The sequence below is a fragment of the Mandrillus leucophaeus genome, unplaced genomic scaffold (assembly GCF_000951045.1).
Source record: "Mandrillus leucophaeus isolate KB7577 unplaced genomic scaffold, Mleu.le_1.0 Scaffold15, whole genome shotgun sequence".
Taxonomy (NCBI): Eukaryota; Metazoa; Chordata; class Mammalia; order Primates; family Cercopithecidae; genus Mandrillus; species Mandrillus leucophaeus.
In genome coordinates this window covers 8566721-8591300 of record NW_012101476.1, presented here as the reverse complement: position 1 = coordinate 8591300, position 24580 = coordinate 8566721, and the positions used below count along the sequence as shown (strand labels likewise).

General features: G+C 46.6%; 1 protein-coding gene across 1 annotated transcript in view; it reads right to left on the bottom strand.

Annotated features, from left to right (window-relative positions):
- Positions 1–3878: 3878 nt before the first annotated feature.
- The window catches only part of SFMBT2 (Scm-like with four mbt domains 2), a 264497-nt gene continuing 243795 nt past the window's right edge, over positions 3879–24580 (bottom strand). The window contains exons 16-20 of the mRNA XM_011974950.1: positions 21229–21404; positions 17751–17917; positions 17150–17413; positions 16216–16344; positions 3879–9170 (exon numbers count right to left, since the gene is read on the bottom strand). Coding sequence (XP_011830340.1) covers positions 9030–9170; positions 16216–16344; positions 17150–17413; positions 17751–17917; positions 21229–21404 — 877 coding nt within the window. The 3' untranslated portion in view covers positions 3879–9029. The remainder of the gene's footprint in view (positions 9171–16215; positions 16345–17149; positions 17414–17750; positions 17918–21228; positions 21405–24580) is intronic.

Here is a 24580-nt window from a genome sequence, read left to right as displayed (position 1 = left end):
AGCTTGTTAACTATAGGTCAACACCTGGGAGTCATCATGAGTGATCATTAGACTGGCCCCAAGTAATTCTTACAAAAATACTGAATTCTAGGTCACTGTAAATGCCCCAATGTCATGAATTTCCCCATATCCAGCATTATATCCTGTCCTGCTTCATCTAAAACCCTAACCTATTACCATATGTGTCCTTCCAGTTTCTGCCAGTGTGCATTAGCCAGATTCTGTAATTCCTTTGGTGTATGGACTGTTCTTCCCAAATCAGGGTTTGTATTTACATTTCCAGGCTGTGCTGAGACCTAAATCTGGTTATTGCTGTGAAAGTGATGATGGGTCAAAGGGAGGAGGCACATGTTGGGAATGATGTCATTTTGCAAATAAAGAACCTGCATCAGGTGAAGTTGTCCTATGGTGTTCACGCAAGGGCAGTGCTTTCACCTCAGGAAGGGGGCTGCTTCTGCCTAGACATAGGAGAGTTTAGGTAAAGTTAAGGTTGAAGATTCTTGGATAACCAGCCTGGGCAACATACTGAGACCCTGTCTATACAAAAAAAAGAATCAGCCAGGCATGGTGGCATGATGGCACACCCCTGTCGTCCCAGTTACTTGGGAGGCAGAGGCCAGAGGATTGCTTGAGCCCAGGAGTTTGAGACTGCAGTGAGTTGTGATCGTACCACTGCACTCCAGCCTGTGTGACAGAGTAAGACCGTGTCTCTTAAAAAAGTGAAAAGAAAAAAAGATTCTTGTCTTATGTACTCAATGACCCATCTCAGGTGTGAATTTTTAACTCTTTCGCTACAAGGGCTCTGACTTTGAAAAAGGAAACCTGTCAAGGCTGCCCATTTAGTATCCTTTGCAGCTCCAATATCCTTATAATCAGATCCTGGGACTGATTTTCAGCAGGTCTTCCCTGTGGCTGTAGAAGATGAAAGTGCCTTTGAAAGCTGCCTCAGAAGCTTTTGAGCTGACAAACTGCTTCCCTAAGTGTGCTATTTTCCTTTTTCAAGGCCAGTGATGCCAAATGCAGTTACCTTACACACTGTCTTTATTAATATCATTGCCCCTACTATAAGCAGTGGCCACTTAATCTCCCACACCCATGCCTTCCACCTGCTGTGCATTCAACCAGAAGCAAAAGCTTTAGTGGTTGTGATGCCAGAGTGTCAGGATTATTATCCCCTACTTACCAAGATCAAAAGGGTCCCTACTGCTTTCAGAGGGGTGACAATCTGACTCCAAACTCCTAGCTGAGAAGCTGTTTTATAAACTTCTTGCGCAAGTTGTCTTATCTGGGCTTCAAAGATAACAGTCTAGGTCAAAGCGTATGTGCCAATATTTTATTGTGGAATGAAACATCCAGGCAGCAGGAATAAGGGAAAATAGACATTGAGGCAGGTAGGGCTGGAAAGCAAATACCAGATGGTATGTTATAGAGTTGGCCTCAGCTTAAGGTTTCTCTATCAAGGTTTCTGGTCAGGCTAAACAAAACTACCATTCTTCAAAATAGATCATCCAGGGAAAGGAATAGGACACTGCAGCTAGCTCCCTCCCATCTCTCACTGATCCAAGTTGGTGCCCTGGGACACAAATTCTGCTTTACCTGAGAGTGGTGTCACACAGCCCTTCTGGTCAACTGTTGGGGAAGCCAGATCCTGCACACCATGGTATGTACTTCATTTGAATCTAGGTTTGGTGGGTAGGGCCCAAACTCTCAATGGCTTAATTGGATTGGGACTGGTGGCTGAAGTTTCTGCTGAGGTGGATGTGAAGGAGACAATAGTAGTGGCAGCCAGGATGTTCCAATGAGCAAGTGCTCAAAAGTCCAGGAGTTGATGGTGCCCAGTGATACTGTGAATCTGGTTCACCACCACATGCTAACTCTGCCTAGAATCACACAATATTTATCTAATATCCAATTCTACCAACCATACACAGATACAGCACTATCCACCTCTTACAGAAAACTGAGGCCTTGTATAACATACCTTGCAGGTAGTAGAATGAGTATTTGAACCCAGTAAAAAGTGCAACGTTTTACTCTTTCTCCTAGTCAATGTACATCTCCTATTCCAAAAATTCTAAGCAAAAGATGGCAATACCTATGATGAAACAAATTTTGGGGTTGGGTGGGAAGACCTGGTGGTAGTGGTCATTGTGTGTTGATCAGACTTCAGAATAACAAAGGAAGAGTTTCCATTTTACTTATTACTACGATGTACCATTTAGACATATTAGCTATAGAAGAACACAAAACAATGTACTTTGACACAACAAATGAACTGCACTAAATGGAAGGTGTTATAACCCAGGCTTGGGTTGACAACATAAAAACCTCTTGATGAAACTATCCCCAAGTAAACCTTTGTAGCCCATCTATTATTTTGATGTTGTATTTTCACTAAACTGATAACATGTCCAGTCTTCACGAGGAATCACCCAAGGTCATGTTGACATAAACGACATTTTTTTAAACACAGTCCTTGAAACTCCAGTAAGCATCATGCTCTTTAACAAACAAAATAGTCACAGCACAAACCCCAAGACAAGGGGGAAGTAACTTCTAGTAAACTGAGGAAACAGCCTCACTAGAGAGCAGAAGAATTAAAAATAGGTTTTTGATGGCGACATGAAAAGAAATACAGATTTTCTTTCTTGCCTTGATTCATTCAATTTAGAGGTGCAGAACAGAGTTCAGCTTCCACTGTCTTAGATATTTGGTCTTGCTCTTCTCAAGGATCTCCAAGTGCAAATTGAAATACAATGATCCTATTTACTCAGCCATTTCACCCTTTATCTATTTGCTTCCAGTGTGTTTTGAGAAAATGAACAATATGTTTCCCATTTTGCCCTCTTAGGCCTCATTTTTGCTATTAAAAAGTTTCCTAGCCAGATGTGGTGGCATGCCTGTGATCCCAGCTACTCGGGAGGCTAAGGTGAGAGGATCACCTAAGCCCAGGAGTTTGAGGCTCCAGAGAGCCGTGATCAGGCCACTGTACTCCAGCCTGGGTGACAGTGAGACCCTGTCAAAAAAAAAAAAAAAAAAAAAAGTTTCCATAATTAAAAGAAAAATTTCTATATGCAGAATGTGATTGCCATCAGAGCAAAAATAATATTTAAAGAGAAGTAAATGACTGCACCATTGCACTCCAGCCTGGGTGACAGAGCGAGAGCCTATCTCTAAAAAGAAAGCAATAAAGTAAAAAATAAGGTGAACTTAGATACTTGAAATCATCTGGGATGGATGAAAAGGAGAAATCGTTCAACACTCCTCCACCTCCATTAACTCAGTGCTTTCTCTCCCCTTCTGCCTTACCCCTGTCCCTAGGAGATTCTTTCCTTCTCCCTTAACCCTGTCCCTAGGAGATGCTACCTGAACCTGTGGTGACAGAGGAAGGGGTCAGGTTCCGCCTGTGAGAGATCCCAGAGATGGGGTAGGATGGCAAAGGTCTCTCTTCTTATCCCAACTTCATTGCCTAAAACCTATGTGTGACACTGAAAGAAAAATGATAAATATAAATGTGGTTATTTAATTATTGCTGTCATAGAAATAAAGCAGTCTTTCTACTAAAGCATCAGGAAATCCTAGAATAACAGAAATGACTGAAAGTGGGAGGGCTAGAGGTGGTTGTGTGAGGATACACGAGAATGTTTTAACAACTAAAAAGAATAAACACAAGTTCCTTGACCAGAAAGTTCCATTCTGGAGCTAGGAGGTGACTCTGAGAGGTCACACAGGACTTTGAGAGTCGTGGTCGTTAACAACCTAGAAATAAGGCTTTAGTGCATGGCAAAAACAAAACAAAAAATTCCGACCAAAATAACTAATGCAGACGCTAAAGATAATATTGAATAACCTTCAACACAAAGACCGAAACACCACCATAGAATTTATTTTTGCTTTATTAACAATGTGGCTTACAATTATTTTTCAAGTAAAAAGGGTTTTTTTTTCATTTAGAATAAAAATTAAAATATAACTCTGATATAGATTTTCATTTATTTACATGAAAACATATATACAGAATACAATCTTACAGCAAACCAAAAGCATGCCCTTCGTCCTGCAAATTTCAAAAGTAACGACGCCAATTTTTCCCTTTTATGCACCAAAAACATACACAAGATAGGAATCCAATTTCAATACAAACTATTCAAACTAGAATGCAAAACAGTGAAAGGGCTTTCAACATTCACGACGAGGGATAGCTGATGTTTCCAGAGATCATGCTGGCTCCTATTTTGAGCAAGTGAGATGATTATTTTTTCTGTCATTTAAAAAAATTTGCCTCAAATTTTTCATCCTAAGGTGATTTTTAGCCAACGATTGTCCTAGAAGTTTCCTTTTTTTGTCAGCACATCTCTTCAGCCACACTCAGCCACACAAAAAGCACTGCTCTGCCTTGGTTAGGCAGCACGACCTTCATACTCACCAGGCCAAATTCCCATTACTTGGTGCCAACCATACAGAAGAATTACAGCCCCTTCCTCAAACAATATGGAATCGTTTGAGTTGTTATTTATCATTGAAACTAGAGAGGTTTTCAACCAAAATTCAAGGCAGTACTCTATGTCAGCAATTACAACTTTCAGGTAAATTACATGGGTCAAAAGTAGCACAATTTGATTTTATCATAGTATGTTTGGGGTATCTGCAAACCATTCTAGTGATAAGAGCTATAAGAACTGGTCAACTTAAGAATTCAACCACGTGAAAGGGACTAATTTCCAAAAGACTCTTAAACAGAAAAGGGCAATAAACAAAAAAATTACTGAATTATAATAGTTGCCAGTACAGATTTCCTTTGCTATTTAATTATTGTACCAACGAGATATGAGCAGTATGGATATCTCGCTAACAATTTCTTCCTTAAACTACAGGTTTCTTAATTGACTATGTTTCCTTTCAAATAATTGCACATGTGATCACAGCTTTCTAAAGACAGAAGAGAGAGGAAGTGGAGCCTTGATTCGCCATCTTAATCCAAAAGCAGCAAAGATGCTCAAACCACAACAAAGATTTTTAACACTACTGTTTTTTTTTTTAGTTCTATATACAGAAATAAATATAAATGGGTGTTCTATAAAATAAGTATGAAAACCCCTAGTGCTTCTAAAACTAAGCGGGGACAGCTCTTAGAAAGGGGTATTTGGCGTAAGATAGAGGGCAAATCTCAGAACTTGCCGAATACAACACTCAAAATTCTGTGAGATAAATTCGACACCCATCTTCAAAGGGCTGATCAAAATCAACCTCCTACAGAGGGCAGTAAAGGTCACAGGGGCAGTGTTCAAGGCGTGGATCATTTTAACGTACCGAGGAACAAACCAAAACAAACACAGGAAATAATCTTTTGAATCTGATCAAATAAGGTAGGAGAATCCAGAAGCCGTGCAGCTCAAACACTGTGTCTGACCCAAACTTGGATCAAATGACTCTAATTTTGAAAGTGATGGATGAGTCCCCCACACTGTGAAGCTCTGTGGTGAAGTTCACTGTCTTTTGCTTTTGTTTTGAAAGGCGAAGAAGTTCTGTAATGCCAGTAGTACCCTGTTCTTTTTCTAGGTTGTTAGGTTTGTGTTTTTGTGGACAGGATATTTTTTCAACATAGTACAAATGCAGTCAAGAAGTGAGGAGCTGAAACAAGCTCTGTGAGTTTAGGGTGAGACTGAGCAATGGGCTGTCGTGGTTCAAGTTGAGGTGACGTCTCTTTCTCAGGGTTTTCAAACAGCGCAGACTGCAGGGTCCGCCGGGCCAGTTCCAGGAAGTTCCAAGTGGTGTGATGCCCACAGGTCGTGGGCGCACTAAGGAGAGGACTTTGGTCCCAAAGGATCATCAGAGAGAGATGGAGAAGAAACGGTACCATCAAGGGAAGGAATGCGGGGCATCACTTCTTGGTGTTTAGACCATGATACTGTTGGCCTAGGGGCTATGGTGGCATCGGGGCACACATGTCAAATCCACTTTTTCTGCCAAAAGCAACAAGGACACACACAGAAAAATGCTCCATGAAACTGGCCCTATCTTTAAGACAGACGCTGGTGAGAGGTGAATCCTACAGAGCAATGAAAACACATTACAATTCTGTAATTGCTGCTGATGTGAAGTCCACCCGTCACGACGGAAATCCCCGGAGAATCCAAGCTCAGGACACTGGCAACAGCTGGAGGAAAAGCACCTCCTTGGTCCTAAAATCTTTCTGGGCTCTCCCCAAGGACCGGAGAGATGGCATAGAGACAACTTTCATGGTGACGCCAGGCCGTGCCCTCTTGTGCAGTGGTCACAGCCATCTCCTCCCTGGCACGCGCACACAGAGTGCTCACCCATGGTGACCGCGACTGCACAGAGAAACAGTGAAGTTAAACTGTCAGGGTGAAGGATATGGACAGTCCTGGGCACTTGGCCTCATGGGAAGCAAACACTTTCCCCTGTGACAGTGGCCATATCCTTCCTGGGCTCCTGGCGGGCCACAAACTCCAGCTCCCTGGGTGGGCTCCAGAGAGCTCCTGGAGGATCTCCTCCCTCCAACGCAGCACCTCCTCCTCCGTGCCACCACTGAAGAGGGAGACAGAAGGTGACATTCGTGCTGCAAGTCCTTGTTCTGTTGCGGCCACCACATTCCCTCATCCTCGTCTCAAATACAACAGAAACAGCTCAGCTTGAAAAGGCCACAGTGAAGGATCATCAAGGAGTCAGCGTGGGGAAAATGCCAAAGATCTGGAAATGGATGCCCTTTCCAATCGTTTGACAGTTTCACTCCACGAGACTTGAGCGTTTAAGGCCAAAAGCATGTGGCTGAGAAGGCAGGGGTGGAAAACCGCGGAAAGGTCAAAACTGGAGCTTAAAGGAGAGATGCCCAGGGCAAGCCAGCCACGGATCCCAAAGACATTTCTGTCGGGGCACAAGTGACACACTCCTCCCATCTGAGGTCCCCGGGCAGATGCATCAGCCAAACTCTAAAACTTGATTCTAGAAAGCGACTGCAGGGGAGACCAAAACGCCTCATCCATAAAATATGTGTTTTCCATTCTCCTCTGTAACCATTAGAGTGTTAAGAGGGGTGAGCTTGAGCAATCACAGTTTCCAAAATCCCACCAAGAATCGTATCTGGAAATGTCACAGAAATGCAAGCAGCTCGTCAGCCCACCACAGAATTTTACTGGAACTGTGGACATTCTAGTCCAAGGGACAAGCTCAAGGTAGTTATGGTGAAAAAGCAGGAAGGGTGTGAAGCCTCTGCTTCCAGTGTCTGCTCAGGAACTGTGGCAGGGTTTGGTTTCCTTGCTAAGTTTAAAAAGGCATCTTGGCAGCCACCACAGAGGAACACTGTAGTCCACTGGGTCTGAGTGGAGATACGGAGTCACTCATGAGGATATGGAGATGGCTTCTGGTCCAAGAGGCCAGCCAACTCTTGCAGCCACAGCTTTGTCTGTACGTGACCTGGCGGATTTAACACAACTGCCCAAGAAATTCCACAAGCAAACTCAAAGCCAGAAAGAGCTGCAGGAATGGCAGGGTCAGAACTGGGACCAGACCCTTCTTTTTCTTTCTTTTTCTCATTTTTGGCCAATCTGGATCTTTCTTTCCAGCATGAGCGGGATGAACGCCAGCGGGAGATAGTGTGCTCACCACTGCGCCCTCAGTGTCCACACCTGTCGCTTCACAGGAACTGAGGTCCAGAGTGATAAGAAGTCACCCAAGATCTCAGAGTTAGTTCTCAGCAAAACCAGGGTGCCAAGTGGCTGCCTCCAGATTCAGGGCTCATGCTGCACTGTCCCTGGTGCACATGCAGCCAGCTGGGGCAGAACGAGACAGAAGGGACCCTCAGAGGGACTCCTGCTCAGTGACCTGCTGCAGTGATCCTTCTAAGCGGATGTAGCTGGTTCATGAAACGCTTCCCCCACATCTCTTTACCTTCCTGCTCTCTGAAACTAAGCTTTTCCTTTGATATATAATCCAACATTTGCCTAAAAGTCTCACTCCCTGATCCAGCTACAATTAAACTACAACACTGGAGATAGTTGAGGTCTAGAAAAGACTGGGTAGAGTGTGTCTCTACAGATATTCTAGACGTCAATCAAAAACCATCCAGTTGGGCCGGGGCGTGGTGGCTCAAACCTGCAATCCCAGCATGTTGGGAGGCCAAAGCGGGCAGATCATTTGAGATCGGGAGTTCAAGACCAGCCTGACCAACATGGTGAAACCCCGTCTCTACTAAAAATATAAAAATTAGCTGGGCATGGTGCTGGGCACCTGCAATCCCAGCTACTTGGGAGGCTGAGGCAGGAGAATCACTTGAACCCGGGAGACAGAGGTTGCAGTGAGCTGAGATCGTGCCACTGCATTCCAGCCTGGGTGACAGAGCGAGACTGTGTCTCAGAAAACACAACAAAACCAACCAACCAACCATCCAGTTGCACGGAGATGCCTGCAGGCCTTCCTTCACTCCCCGTATTCCTAAAAGGCACCTCGAACAGAGGACAGAGCTTTAGCATATCTTTCTATAAGGACGTCGCTGCCAGCTGCATGGCAGAAAGGAGCTGCCACCAAGATGAAAGCGCAGGTGCCACTCAACCAGGGTCACACGCCTATCCACAGGAAACTGCATGTATAAATGTGCCCGTGTGATTACAGGAAACACGACGGCACGGGGTGAGGTTTCTTCCTTGGCGACATTCTTCTTTTACAAAGAATGCAGGCCTCACTTTAGGAAACCCTGCTCCAAGGGAGCTGCCGGTTTGGGGCGGGAGAAAGGCAAAATGTGGGCGAACCAAGAAGCTGGCCCACGTCCGGCAGGGTCTGACGCGTGACTTTAACTGGCACTCCCCAGAAGCCACTGCTGCTGTGCTTCGCTGCGCTTTGAAAACACAGAAACAGCTCACACGCCAGCAGAGGCAGGAGGTCCTGGGCTTCTGGTTTTCTGGTGATCCTTAGTGTCTGTACCATTTAACATATCCCGGAAAATCAAAGTTTCAGTCCTGGAAACCTTTACCAACACTGCATCCCACATCACGGGCCACCTCCCGAGGGGAGACTCAGTTGGCGTACTGGGCGTAGAAAGCCACTTTGACTCTCTCGATCTGGTGGCATAACTTGATGGCGGGCCCCAGCTTCAGCTCCATGCACTCCTGCACCGTCGGAAGGGTCAGAAGCAGGAGTGCTTGGCCGTCAATGTCCTGCAGAAAAGGACAGGCAGGTTAGAGACGGGGCAGTGTGCACCCGGGTACGCAGATGCATCACGGCAGGCTCCATCCCGGGGCCAAACCTGACAAGAGGATGCTCTTGTTTCATTCAATTCAGGGGATTGTTGGTAGAGATACCAACCCAGCTGGATGCCTGTTTAATCTTTGTGTTACTAAAATCTTTTTGCAGCTAGGCACAGTGGCTCACACCTATAATTCCAGCACTTTGGGAGGCTGAGGCTGGAGGATCGCTTGAGACCAGGAGTTTGAGACAAGCCTGGGTAATCCAGTGAGATATGGTCTCTACAAAAAATTTAAAAATTAGCTGGGCAGGGTGGTGCAAACCTGTGATGCCAACTACTCAGGCCGAGGGGGGAGGATCACCTGAGCCCAGGAATTTGAGGTTGCAGTGAGCTGTGATCACACCGCTGCCCTCCAGCCTGGGCAACATAGCAGGAGCCTCTCTAAACAACAACAACAACAACAACAACAACAACACAAAACCAACAATACAAATACAAGAGCTTTTGGCTAAGGGCATTCTAGCTACTCTGAAATTCACATACCTACTGTGTTGGGTAGAAAGAGCTGGAACAGGAGGGTTGCTGCAGGAATTGCTTCCCAAGCTTATTGCCCCTTGCTGGGAGGGCAACTCATCCTCCACCCCAGGCAAGGCCAGGTCCTCCCTGAGCTATGCTGAGACTTCATCTGAGCGCTAAGCAAAGGAATCTCTACCAAAAGACAAGGCTCCCTCACCTCCCTGCCAAGGTCTGGCATTTCACCATCAGGATGGGTGAGAAGACGCTCAAGACAGATATGCCAATGACAGCACAGTTTTCCATATAGGAAAATACACACACACACACACACACACACACACACACACTATTTACAGACACACACTGCCCAGAGCGAGGTGTTGCTTGTACACAGATCTGTTGCCCCACTGCGTCCTGCTCAGCCTTTCTCTACCTACACACAGGGCAGGAAGACACTCATTCAATGAATGTTCAGTTGAATTTGCTACAGGAGGAAGCATCCAGAGACCCACTCCAAAGCTCTAAGACCCTTCCACTGGACATCTCTGTCTCTTCAGCAGCTTGCTTCATATAGTAATCTGGTTCATTCACACAGATGTCATTTGACTGGACTTCTGCGTTTAACCACAATCCTCCTTCCTGTTTACCAAGACGAGCTCAACAGTCCAGAGGGAGTCACTGAGGCTCTAAGAGACTGCAGGCCCCGGGCAATGATGAAGATCAGTGGTACCATGAGAGCATTAAGTGAGCTCCACAAACTGGAATTTCTGCCACTTGCAGAAGAATTACGCCCAGGGCTGCCATAAGCCACAAGGACATTAATAGCCAAGCAAAAGCGTAAGATCATACGTCTCCAACAACACCTGTCGGTGACTTTCGCACAGGCGGCTTATTTTCTTAAACTAATGGTTTATTTAGCTGTCTTGAAAATGTCTAAAGCAAAAAGTCAAAGTGTGTATAAATGGTAGCCTTGAGCAGACTAATCTTCTAAGCAAGCGTAATTCATCATCTGATCAGATTCAAAAGACTAATGTTAAAAGCAGGAATAATTTATCTTCTGATCAGATTCAAAAGCAACAATATTCCCTAATAAGTATTGCAGCAATAAAAATGAAACATTAACTTTAAAAGTATCAATGTGAGTGTCATTTTTTATTTTTAAATTACAGATGAGCGCTAGCTACGATGTAAGCAACGTGAAGCCATGCTCAACCAAGACTCAAAGGTGACCTTATCAAACCACAAAGTAAACAGATCTGTCTTGTATACATACTGAAAGCAGGAGATAAACTATAGAAAACTGTCACTATATTTTCATGCTATGTTTACATCATTTTTCCCTTTCTCTAGAGCGCTCATACATGTTATTTTACTTTCTTTTCAGATGCTACAGAAAAGGCTGATTGCAGCTGGGGGCATTTGGGAGTACTGTGAAATAGTGTTTGGCTCTAGGTCATGAAGAAACCAAGGGGACCTCTGGCCTGGGGCCTGTAGGCCAATTCCACTTTCAGAGCCAAATCCACATATAGTACATCAAAACAGACCAAGAGGGCACAGGCGTAGGGACTCAAAGTCTTCTAGGTACCACGGGCCTCATAAAAACACATTTTAAGTAGGCAGAGGGCTGATGTTCTATTCTGTGGATGTCATTAAACCGTGCACAGGTGGCTCAACCATTAAGTTCAATGACATCCACAGAACAGGATAGAATAGAAATAGAACTTATTTTACTTTCCCAGGAAGTTTACTTTCCTGGTGAAAATTAATGCCCAGCAAAGCTAGCCAATCTAACTATGATCACACAGCAAGTCAGAGACAGTGTTGGAATGAGAACGGTAGTTTTCAGACATTAAACTTTGAAGGGAAAACTGTAGCTCAGTCTTTAACGTCTGTACTTGGGCATGATGGTGATTCAATCACCACTGAATATCAGCACTAAAATATTCATGTAACTCTTTCTCTACAGAAAATTTCAGCGAAGGTGGCCGATGCATGTATCATATTTAAGTGCAGTTGCGCACACTCATTTATTTCCTTGTCAATATTTATTGAGCATCTACTAAGTGGCAGGCACTTGGCTGGCCTCTGGGGAATGTCACAGTGAACAAAGGAAAGGTTCCCTCTCTGGGCACCCCATGAATCTGAAGGATGGCAGACAAGTCAACAGACTATTAGGATACAGGGATATTAACATATGGATGCAGAGCTAAGGTCTCAAACAGGACAGGCAACCAAGTCAGTCTTACAGGGGTGTTGAAAGGGCTTCGAACTGAGACTTCAGGGACCAATAAGAACTATTAAGGCCAAGAGGGACTGAAAGAATGAACACAGCTAGTTCCCTGGAACGTAGAATTCCAGGAAATTGGGGAGACACCAAAGGTAAAATCATGACGAGCCCAGAAAGCCACTTTATCTGGAAGACTATTTTTTCTTTCAAGGATTATTTAGATAACAGCATACTTCACAGGTTCCTACATAACTGAGAGCTGCTGGCAGATCACTTTTAATGTTCAACAAAGAATTCTCATAAATGGACTAATTGTACAGAAATGAAATATGATGAGATATACGACATGCTTAGCACAGGGCAAAATTAAATCGATTTTGATAGAGCATTCAGGTGAGGATTTGGTAGTTCCTAATGGAGGTATTCAGGTCTAGAGAAGTAGAGAAAGGACAGCTTAATCTGGACTAAGCCTATAAACTATCCTGAAATTTTTTCATTAATGTCAATTGATCATTAATGTCAATTGAGCCGTCTGCTTATTGCACTGTTTCTGACTGATGGAAGCCGAATGAATAGGTAAAATTTTATTTAGTTTTGTGTGTTCTTTAGTTATAGATGAGTGGATTTTTACTGTGTAATGTACAGGTTTGCAGCATCAAACTACGGAGTATAGATTTTTAAGCAGTTGCCATAACATTTCAGAAATAAAAGGCACAGATGCTGGTAATGGGGAGTTTATAATTTTTGCAAATGCTCCTGGTGATTATAATAATCTCTGCATTTACAGCGTTCAGAGCATGCGTACACATAGCAATGACCATGCTGTGCACAGGGATCTCATTCACACGCCAGTGAATAAAGTCTCTGGGTTCCTTCCAGCTCATTTAAAATCTCAGACAATGCCTGCAGTGACCTACTGGAGGCCTCATCAAATCAGAGCTGGAGTATCTGGGCTAAATGACGATGAACAAATTAGTAAAACTTAGTAAGTAAAGGTCTGATGGGACAGAAGGAGACTCAAGTGCCCATGTACTTCAGACAGCCCAGTGGGCAATGACTTTCTATTCCAACAGGTGAACTTGCCTAGTGTGAAATGTGAAATTACACAGGAATGAGATGACAATAATGAAAGTCTATTTTTCTCTCTCGTAAGAGAAACAAGTAGGGATGAAGGGCAAGGCTTTTACTGATATTAGAAGAGCAACAGGACAAAACTCTGTCTCAACTAAAAATACAAAAATTAGCCAGGCATGGTGGCGGGTGCCTGTAATTCCAGCTATTCAGGAGGCAGAGGCAGGAAAATCGCTTGAACGCGGGAGGCGGAGGTTGCAGCGAGCTGAGATTGCGCCATTGCACTCCAGCCTGGGCGACAAGAGTAAAACTCCATCTCAAAAAAAAAAAACCAACTTGGAGAACAACTTGATTCTACAAGGGAGACAGTGTTGGCAGTGTTCCATTTCCTGGAAGGCTTAGCTTAGGGAAGGCATGAAACTTTTCTCTGGTGTTCTCAACTGGGCTTAGGAATACTAGAAAGGAAGACTCAATACTTTAGGCTTTTCCCCAAACCAGCTTTGTTTCACTTTCTTGCTTATTACTGAGAACTTGTACACAGTGTAGACAGACACAGGAGCTAGTGACATTTCAAGGTATAAGCCCTCATACCTAACCTGGAATCTAGAAATGAGCAATCTGCTCTTCATTCAGGCCTAACTAAACTTTTTTTTTATTGTGAAAACTAAGCATTTGAGCCTAAAAATAAAACCAAAACATTAGAGTAATACAGAATGCCACACCTCGCTATCAGAAGGCGCCTCGCAGGGACTGAACCGGTGTATGCTGAATGCACACGGGGACTGACAGATACGCATCAGCACAACCAAATCTGCGGGATCAGCGCTTGTCATGGATTTGCATACAACGCTTTTCTCGCTGCAGCACCACTGTCAATAAATACCAGACAGGCAAAGTGTGGCACTGGGCAACACTTTGCACAGGATTTCAATCTACTGCTTTCTTTTTTGTTTTTAAGACGGAGATATGGCTTATCAATAAGCCCCCGATGACCCAAGCCCTTGCATTTCTTACAACTGTCTTTCTTTCCTGTTTGTGTGTTATTTGAAGGGACAAGCTCATCAACCAGGTTCTTTAGGTCTAAGGAGGCCTCTCCCTGGTTGCTTTTCAGAGTTGTCCAGACAGGAAGGGTGGCCAATGTCAGAAGGTCAGGAGGCAACTCCTTCTGCCTTCAATCATTCATCTTTTGTATTTATTTATTTTTGCTTGCTTTTGAGATGGAGTCACTCTATTGCCCATGATGGAGTGCAGTGACATGATCTCGGCTCATTGCAACCTCTGCCTCCCAGGTTCAAGCAATTCTCCTGCCTCAGTCTCCCGAGTAGCTGGGATTACAGGCGCCCAACAGCACGCCCAGCTAATTTTTGTATTTATTTATCTATTTATTTTTAAGTAGAGATGGGGTTTCACCACGTTGGCCAGGCTGGTCTCGAACTCCTGACCTCAAGTGATCCGCCTATCTTGGCCTCCCAAAGTGTTGGAATTACAGGCATGAGCCACCATGCCCAGCCTAATCATTCTTTCAGCATGATCTTAGCGGATGTCTGCAGAAGGTTCTAGTGGTCATCAGTAGGATGAAGTAATTCATCTCTTGGACTTCTTGGGACACAGGGGGAAGAACTTTGAATGACAATAACTACTCTCTTTGGGTGGCACTGGAGACCACTGTAATTTGCTTTCTTCGGTTCACTGCTGCATGAACTTGGGAGAAAAGCTGGGAAATTTCCTGGGTGCATGGGAAGTCACAGACCTTTTATGTTTCCAGATTTAATGTTTGAAATATCCTCTTTCTAGACTACTGGTTTGTATGATCTAAAAAGAGACTGAATAAACCTATCTTTAACTTATTACATGAAAAACAGTACTTTCTTTTTCAACATGAGGTCTTTGAACACAGATATTTATACCAGGACAACGCAAGAAACTTCAACAAAGTAAGCACAGAGCAGAGCAAGAGCCTGGAATTTTCTGCAGGGCCAGTGAGGCAAGATGCAAGGTGGTGTGTGTGCATCCTGTTTCCGTGGCAACTTGTTTCCGTATTAATTTAGGGACAATGTAAATAAAAACCGTCTCTTCTTCCTTAGGACACAGCATCATGTATCTTATGTTTTAGTTAACTATACTCATTTCATCTGCTGGGCTACAGACTCCTGTAAAATAGAAATTCTATCGACCGTTATTGCGTTTGTCCGTCACCATACCATCATCTTAAAAACATTTTATGTAGAAAGAAGTGAGGGAGGTAAGAAAACAATGACGAAAGCAGCAGTCAGTACGACACACTGGCCAGCGGGCTTCCACTTTGGGCAGGCCAGGTGGATACACTGTTTCCTCCTTCTCCCACTAGGCCTAATGGGTAAGATCCACTGGCATTATATAGAAATCCACAAACAGAAGACTCTGGAAGGTGGAGAGAGGAGGGCAGACCGGCTAGGGGCGTGGGTCCCCAGCTGACAGCATGGTGCTGAGCTCTCTGGTTGTTTTGGTTGCTGTTTGTGTGTGAGCTTCATGCCCCTGAGACTTGGAGCTGAAGAAACTGCAACCCAGATTTGCCAAAAGGCACTGACAGGAGGCTCAACCAAAGCCGGCTGTCTGCAGACAAAGGCCTGGCCAAGGGGTGGCCCAGCAGGACAAAAAACTGTGAGACAGCAACACCTCTTTGACAGCTGAACATCACAGGGAGGGCTGGCCAGGCCCCGCCGACAGCAGCCAAGGCGGAGTGCGCCGTCCTGACTTTCAGCCTGGCCAGGTGGTAACTGAGCACCTCATCCTACCACCGAGGTGGCATCTGAAAGGGCCAGGCAGGGAACTGGGACTCTTACCCTGGCCTGGTGGTAAAGAGCCCCCACTGCAGGGTCGGTGGAGATGGCAGGGGGAGCGTGGACTCACACCCCTCACCTGGCAGCAACAGGCAGCTCCCGCCCCTGCTGGGTGGTGTCACCAGAGCCGGGAGAGTCACCCCTCCACCCGCACCGTGGCACTGGTGGGGCCAGTGAGGAGCAGGAATGAGGCTCCCTCTCTCTTTTCCCTGCCAGGCAACTCTCAGCAGGGGCCTTGGAGGGAGCTGGGTCTCGCACACCTGCTGAGCAGTGCTGAGGAACCCCCGTGCAGGTGTCACGAGGAAGCCGGCTAAGACAGGAGGTTCCTTTCAGATCCAGAGTCTCAGCATATCAAACAATCGACATGCGGCAAGCCACCGTACCTGCTCCTGAAATATCTTGGCCAAGGGGGCACAGTCTGTCAGCTTAATGAACCTCACCACGTCGGTGACCGTCCACTCCAACGGGTTGCTCTCCAGAACCAGCCTCTCCTCCTCCTCTTGTTTCGTGTCCTGCAGAGAAAGGGTAGGAGGAGCTCAGCTGTGGCACAGTCAGCAGCTGGGTCCTCTCCAGCACTCTCCAGGCTTCAGCCGCTCCTGGCCGGAAGCCACTGCCTCCCTTTGCTCCCTCACTGGGCACCTGAAAAAGCTGCACACCCTCTCAGTCCCTGGGCAAGTTCTTAGCTCAGTGATGATGCCCCTGCAATGACTCATGTGCCTTCAGAGGGAAGAAGGCAGGCACAGACAGTCGCTCTTGCATCCCTAGTTCAGGAAACCTTGGGTCTGCTTCTGAACGAAGCACCTCTGATTAGAGAAAAGAGGAGAAATACAAGGGGCACGTCCAAGCAGACACGAGAGAGTGTCCCCCAGTGTTTCTGTAATGACGGCACCAGTGGCCCTTTCTGCTGATCTCACACCACCCATGGGGCTAGGGGAGACCCGAAACACTGATTAAACATTGTCAAACATCACAGAGGTGTCCCGTGACACGGAGCAGTCACAGGACATGCGGGGAAAGAAATTTCTGGAAACCCAGAGTTCAAAGGAACCCAAGGACTGTGCCCACCTCCTGACAAGCACCCAGGTGGCACTAAAGCCATCCAGGGAAGAGGCACTGTCTCCGCCCTGGGCACTCCATTCCAATGCTGAAAGGCCCGTCTGCCCAGAGGTAAAGTGCCAGCCTTTGCTCCTGACTTGGGAACGAGCTAGAACAGCTGCTGCTGTTGGAGGTATTTTAAACGGGTTTCCCCACGTCGTGGCCCTGCGGTGCTTCTTCACACCCAGCGGGAAGCCCTCTGCCCCCACGCCCAGGAATCACCTCTGTCCCCTCGGGCTTGGCCGGCGGGCACTTCTCCCCTTCCTCTGCTGAGGAGACGGCCGGCGCCCTGCGGCCCCTTCGTGTCCTCTCTGGGGGCGGCCGGCGTGTGGGCTCTGAGCCGCTCCGCAGGGTGACGGCCCTCCGGGGCCGGGCCGAGGGCACCTCCGCCGACGAGGTGTCCGTCTGGTCATCCCGGAGCTCGGAGCCTGTCTCCTCACTGGCGGTGTCATCGTCCATGGCTTCAGCATCCTCCTCTTCACTTTCCTGGGCCGAAGGAAAAGGCATTTAAGGGGCTGGTGGCAGGGGGACTGGTAGCCGTGGCCTGGGCCCAGTGCAGACCACTTAGCAAGCCCTGTCCCAGGCAGTCTCTGAAATGGAGCCAATGGTCCCACCCGCGGGCCCTACGAGGCCCCTTCCCAGCCAAAGCAGCTGGACACGCTACATTTGTTTTCAGCAGGTAAGGAGGAGGGGGTTCTTCTTCGGTGTTTCTGACCATCCTGTCGCAATCTCCAGGGCCACCTCTGCTGTGAAGCAGCCATACTTGCCATCCAGGGCCAGATGACAGAGCCACGGGCGGGCAGGCGCCCCGGGCGGAACATACCTCCCCCGAGCCTGCGGTGAGGTCCACGGCAGAAGACCTCCGTTTCTTCTGCACGAAGATGGATTTCCGTCGCTTCCTCCGCCTGGCGGGTTTGGGGTGTCCGCTGTCGGGGTTGCTTTCCCCGATGGGGGGCTTGGAGATCTTCTTTCTCTTTCCATAGTAATAGGCTGTAGGAAGGAAGATGAGAAACTTTTGGAGGCATAAACACGCACAGACATGAACAGAGGGAGAGGAGAGAGGAAGGAGGGAGACGATTCTTTCATCTGATAACTCATTTGTGCCTTACAAAGTCATTCTGAGAAAACAGACCCACAGAAGGAGGGTCTTCTGCTGCTCAAAGCTTCAGGTCTGGAAGGTGTTCGGGCTGAACTTGGCCCCTCCCCAACGTTGAAGCCCGAACCCCCAAAGTGAGTGTATCTGGATGTCACTGACATTAATGAGGTCCTAAGAGTGGGGCTTGGTGTCTAGGAGAGACAACAAGGACCCAAGACCCAGAGGAGAGGCCCCATGAGGACACGGGGAGCAGGTGGCTGCCTGCAGGCCCAGGAAGGATCTCATCAGAAACCAAAGCTGCCGACACCCTGATCTTGGACTTCCAGCCTCCAGGACTGTGGGAGGTAAGTGTGTGCAGTGAAAGCCCCGGGTCTGTGGTATGTTGTTGTAGTAGCCAGAGCTGACTTCTGCAGAAGGTGAAAGAGACAAAGACGTCCACAGTTCCCACAGGAGTCTATCCCTGTCTGGACCCCAGACATTGCATACAGTGGTGGCAGTGACATCCATCGGATTGCTCTGACACCTGCTCCCAAGTCTGAATCTTGAGCAACTGGTCAGTCAGCAAGCACCGGGTGAACATCTGCTGGCGTGGTCCTGGCATGAGGGACTCCCCCAGCTCTTGGTCTGACCAAGACAAGTCGTGATCCTGAACACATGGGCCAAATTCACCAAGCACCTTTCCTCTTTTCAGAGTTCCTTCTCTATTACATCGTTGTGTCCTTTATTCCCTTCTCATCTGCTGGGACTCACGTTACTTCTGAATTCTGCAGCGGAGACACAGGTGTCTATCTTAATTCAAAAATTATTTATTGAACTTCAGTAGCGATGAATGTTTTTTATAAACAAAATGTACCATCAACTAATGAAAACCACCACTAAGGATCCAGCATTCAATTATGACCCAGATGCCTACTCATTAACCAAAGGTTCAACCGTCCCACTATGGGACGCCCAGGAGCCACAAAATAACTGAATGCAGCCAAGGAACCTTTATCCACGAATGGGGTAGGCCAGAGGAAAATGGCAAATGCACAACCCCTGGTTTGCAGGGGCCCCTCTGCAGGGAGCATGATTTCAGTGCATTCTCACAGTGCTGGGCCGCAGGTTTCGTCCTCCAGGTAAGTCACCTATCCTTTCTGCACCCCAATTTCCTTACTTACAAAATGAGACCATCAGGACTAACAAGCATAGGTTTCCTTCAGGCCTAAGGCCGTCTATGTCCCACCCCTTCCCCTGCATTTGATCACAGCACGGCATTTGGAGAAACTGTCAGGAAGCCTCACAGTAGCAGCCCTGTAACTCCCAGGAGGCACACCTGCTCCGGCAGCCCTGGCCTGTTCTCATCAACCTCTCAAAAGCAGCAGATGGCAGGAGAGCTTGGAACAAGGTCCCGTGTCCAGTTCTACAGGGACCGTGTTCCTCAGTGAGAAGGAATGAACTGCTGTGGACGAGCACTGCTTTGTGGCCGTCTCCAGGTACAGGGGCAAATGAGCAAGCCTCTGTCCCCACCCAAACCCCAAGCATGCATGACAGAGCTAGGGCAGGCTGGCTTCTCAGAAGCCAGAGGCTGGGGATGAGAATTGGTTTTAGGGAATGCAGCCAAAGGTCAGTATGTGTTTGGAGCCTCAGAATGAGACTGGATGACCCTTGCTTTCCCAGTGCTCGACTCCACCAAAATATCGTTCTGGCCTCCTCCCACTGGAGCCTCAGTTCAGCCCGTAGTAACATCCATTATAAATTAGCCCAAAGGATCTTGGGAGTTAGGAGTTTTATCCTATGAGGTCCAGAGACATCTCTGAGTTCATTCTGGCAGTGCTGAATGGGAGGTGTGGGGCCCTGCTCCTTCCCTGCCATGCCCAGTGTTCCGGAAGAACAGAGAAGCCCACCTGGCAGGTAAGCATTCACCATGCATGGCAAAGCCGAGCCCTCGGTCAGGCCTTTCTGACTCAGGAGCTGCTGTTTCCCAGTGAATCCCTCCCCTGGAAAAAGGTGCTGTGATGGAGAAACAAGCTCTTCCGGAACCAGGTGATGTGCCGGGCCGACACACCTGCGGGCCCTACCTGAGCGCCCCTGTGCACAGAATGACGGGGGCTCTGTGTGATCAATGAGGGCACAGCTGACCTCCATTAGAAGGCAGAGTGGCAAGGAGACTGTGTGTATCTGTGTGTGTGTTGTGTGTGTGTGTGTAGAAACACACTGAGAGGTAATAAAACACAAGGAAAGTCACACTCTGAATAGCGTTTCAAGTACACTCAGATTCCTGGTTCCAGAACGCATGTTGACCAACATCACAAGTGACTGTGGCTCACAGAGCACTGGCCACACGGCCAGGCCCTTGTCACATCCCAGTTGGCTGGAACACGGCTGGCAGAGTCAACTTCCAGGTCACTCCCCCTTGCATTAGAGAGAACTGAGGGGAGATGCAGGAAACTCAGAACTGTGGGTCAGAGGGAGAGATCAGGGCGCAGGCACAGGAGGTGGAGGTGTCTGGGAGAGGCTACCACGGATGGAGATGGTCATCAGAAGGGAAGAAGGGCAGGGCTCAGGGGAAGCGGATGCCCAAGGCCAGAGATCCTCGAATGGGACTGGGGATGGAAGAGGCAAGAGCTGGAGGTAGGAAAGTGAGGACAGCTCTGAGTCCTGCATCCTGTGTCCTGGGAGAGAGGCAAAGCCAGCTGGCAGAAAAGAAAGTGATGGTGGCTTCTGAGTCCTCCATGGCTTTCCTGGGTAGGGCTGTTGAGGAAGGCGTCTAAACATGAGAAGCTGATTATGATGCAGATGTGGCCCCCTATCAGGAAGGGCAATGAAAGCAACATTACACTATCCCAGAGTAAGGACTGGGTTACTGTTACTGTTACTGTGACTGTGGTCAATTTTATTGTGCTCTCCTGGCATCCACTGAGCTGTAGAATCAATCAATCCACTGAAACTCATGACAGTACACACAGTTTCTTCTCTTCTTTTCCAAGGCCTACCAATGAAAATTCATCCTGTTTTAAATCGTCCCATCCCCTCCGTACGTCAGGCTAAAAACACATGTATTTGCTACAGCAAATCTTTAAAAATCCTTCCATAGCAATTCCTATGGAAGACTAGTCAAAAGGTTCAAAAAGAAACAAGCAAATGAAACAAAAACCAAATACCTTATAGCGTAGTTTAGGCCTCTGGGCCCATGCATTTCTTTTTTTTCATTATTTGTACTTACTGTATTTGGTTTTGGTATGAATGGAGCAGTTCTCTGGGCAGTTTTCAGATACCAGCACAGGACTAAACAAATTTGGACAGCACTCTAGCTTCGCACAGACTCGGCGGCAGAAATTTGCAACTTGGTCAGATGTCCGTACGATTTTGACCACAGCCCTGTACGTTTTGCCTCTGTATCTAGAAAACAAGGTGGGGGAAAAAGTGATGGTAAGACCAGATTATGATTCAGACCTATTCTGTACCACGTATTTCAAAGGTAGCAACTTCATTTTCTAATGACAAAGCATATGGTGCACAGTTTTCCATGCTGTTTCTGTTATTTCTCAGAGAGATATTTACAAGAAATGCTCACTATTGTGCTACAAATGTGTCACAACAGTGCTAAACTAGAATCCACTTCCATAAAGACCCCCCCATTTAGCACACCCTCATTTTGCTCTATACAACTTCATACCAAAGATGAGTGGTGCAGGGTACATACCTAACGGGCATGGCTCTCGAAATGAGGTTAGTGAAATCTAACAGGTATTTTCCTGTTGTTATCTTATTTCATTGCTGAAAAATGTGAGTGCATATGGGATCATGATTCTGCCTTGAAAACCATGCAAATTCAGAACACTGAAAGGATATCTTTGTCAAGATTGTGTATATTGTTGAAATGGGGACGATTTCCATTATTCATAAATGGCATCTGTGCAGAATGGTGATAGGTAAGTGAGGTCACATTTAAATGGAGAGAAACACAAAAAAAGAAAAAAAGAAAAAAAAAACCATTAAAAATGCAGAGTGACTGTATGATTGGGACCTGGAAACCGAGTGAAGACCCCCAGCCTTGCAGACACTGGCAGCAAGTGACTTCAGTATAAACAGAATCGTGACGGCTCTCCGGTGGATGAGTGACAGTTAAAGGAAAAGGCTGCTGTACTCTCAAGTGTAAAGGAAGCAACGTGAAATGGTAATGCTGCTTGCCATACTCTGCCCATGAGGGTAACTGGCCACTCCTCTCCTCTAGGTTGGGATGGTGAAAGATTGCGCCAGGAACTAAAACTTGCTTCCACCTGCTCTCCAGTCCCCTCAGCAACCCCTCCATGGCTTCGGTTGCTTTCTCTGAAGCAGTAAATTGAATCCTTTCTGAACAAGCACAGCTTCACTGCAATTCCCCACAGACTCAAATCTTGATTGAGTGATAGGTAGTGGATGAAATCACACTGCACCAAGAATGTGCGCCGGAATCAAAAGTCCTTCATACTCATCTCTATTTCCTATTAGACTGAGGTCTTTGGAAAGCTATAGTCTATTTGTGTATTAGGAAAAATAAGAGGAATTTCTCCAGTTAAATCTCCCCCCCTCAAAGTGGTAAATCTAACTGAGGGGCCTCACATAGGAGACCTTCATTCTTATTATGGATCGAACCATGTCCCTCCCAAATTCATATGTTGAAGCTATAACCCCCGATAGGACTGTAATTGAAGATGGGGCTTTCAATGAGGTGATTAAACCAAATGAGGTTATAAGGGTGGGGGCCTAATCCAATAGGAGTGGTGGCCTTATAAGAAGATGAAAAGGCTGGGTGTGGAGGTTCACCCTTGTAATATCACCACTTTGGGAGGCCGATGCAGGACTGCTGGAGCCCAGGGGTTTAAGACCAGACTACGCAGCGTAATGAGATCCCCATCTCTACAAAAAATTTAAAAACCACCTGGGCATGGTGGGGCATTACTGGGGAGGCTGAGAAGGCTGAGGCAGGAGGATTCCTTGAGCACAGGAGGTCAAGGCTGCAATAAGTTATGATTGTACCACTGTACACCAGCCTGGGTGACGCAGTAGGGCCCCGTCTCTTAAAAAAAAAGGAGGAGGAGGAGAAGGAGAAGGAGAAGAAGAGTCACCGGGGTGTACATGTACAGAGACTAGACCATGTGAGGGCAGAGGGAGAAGGTGGCCATCCACAAGCCAAAAAGAGAAGCTTAAGGAGAAACCAACCCTGGCACCTTCATCTTGGACTTAGCCCTCCAGAGCACTGAGAGAATAAACATCATTGTAAAGGCCATGGGGCCTGTGGCTCTTTGCTGCACAGCCTGGGCTGACCGAGACAAGGCTCATTCCTCCAGTGGGGAGCGACAAGAACGGAGACCCCCGGACTGCCTATCTGCACCTCCCCACCATCCACACAGCAGCTTCTCCTGACCACGGATGCTGCCTGCTTGTAACTTTCCTTCTCAGTTCACATTTTCTAAGGATTCTCTGAGGTCCTCTTAAGCACTTTTCTCTGCTCTTAGTGGAAAGACTAATCTAGACTAAGGGGGTATGGAAGTTTTCCCAAAAACCTTTTCAACGCACTAGGAAAACGAGAGATCTGAAAATCCGAACGCCTTTTATAGTTATCCACAAGGAACTGATTTTATATATGGGAATCCAAAAACTTCAACAAACATTGCTGAAAGAGATGGCACTTTCTTGCCATCATATATAAATATCAAGCGCAATACTGCTTTCCTCAAACATAACTATTTACTGAAGAATAAAAATTAAGCTCCTCGCATCCCTCCCACACCCACCCACACAACAAAGAATTTAGAGTGAGACACGCTTCGGGAACCTAGCTATTGTCACTTGTTGTTCATCACTTTTAAGAAAAAGACTTTCTCCTGCCCCAAGAAAAACCACAGGTAATGAATTCGCCAACATAAAACTGGCAACCAGAGCTACAAAAAGCAGATTGGATGGGTTCTTGTTTTAAAATTAGGCACTACAGCCCTCATCCAAATATTTATGGGAATACGATATAAATAATGCCTGGCTGAAAACACAAGCACTTGAAGGTAGGTTTCAATCACCTTTTGGCACATTTTTAAAACTATCATGGGTACAAAGTAATGGTCAGTTTCTCAGCTGGCAACAGATCATAGGTTTTTATTTCGTTCACGTATCACCAAGCTACTGAAATGGGAAATTTCAGCTTTTTAGGAATGTCTTTCTAAAGACTGGAAAAATACTTTTCCACTAATAAATCTTTTTTTAAAAGTATCAATGGCAAAAAAATTAAGAATTAAATTCCAACTTGTACTTTATATCTGCATATTCTACTAAATGTACTTCGTATTTATTCAGGGTCTATGTTTCATACCCCAGCCCCTGGGTGTTTCTTTTTCTTCAGTTTCTCTAACGGGTCCAGCCTGACTTTCCATGTAGTGAGAACTAAAAAGTAATCTTCTGTAGATAAGATCATGCTTGAAATCCTACAGCCCCGAACGTCTGTTGGTTTTCCTAGGCCCTCCATTGACCCCATGTGTAGAGACTCCCCTCCCCGTGCCTTTGAAGAGCGACTCCAGGACCCACGTTGGGGCGGTTCTTGC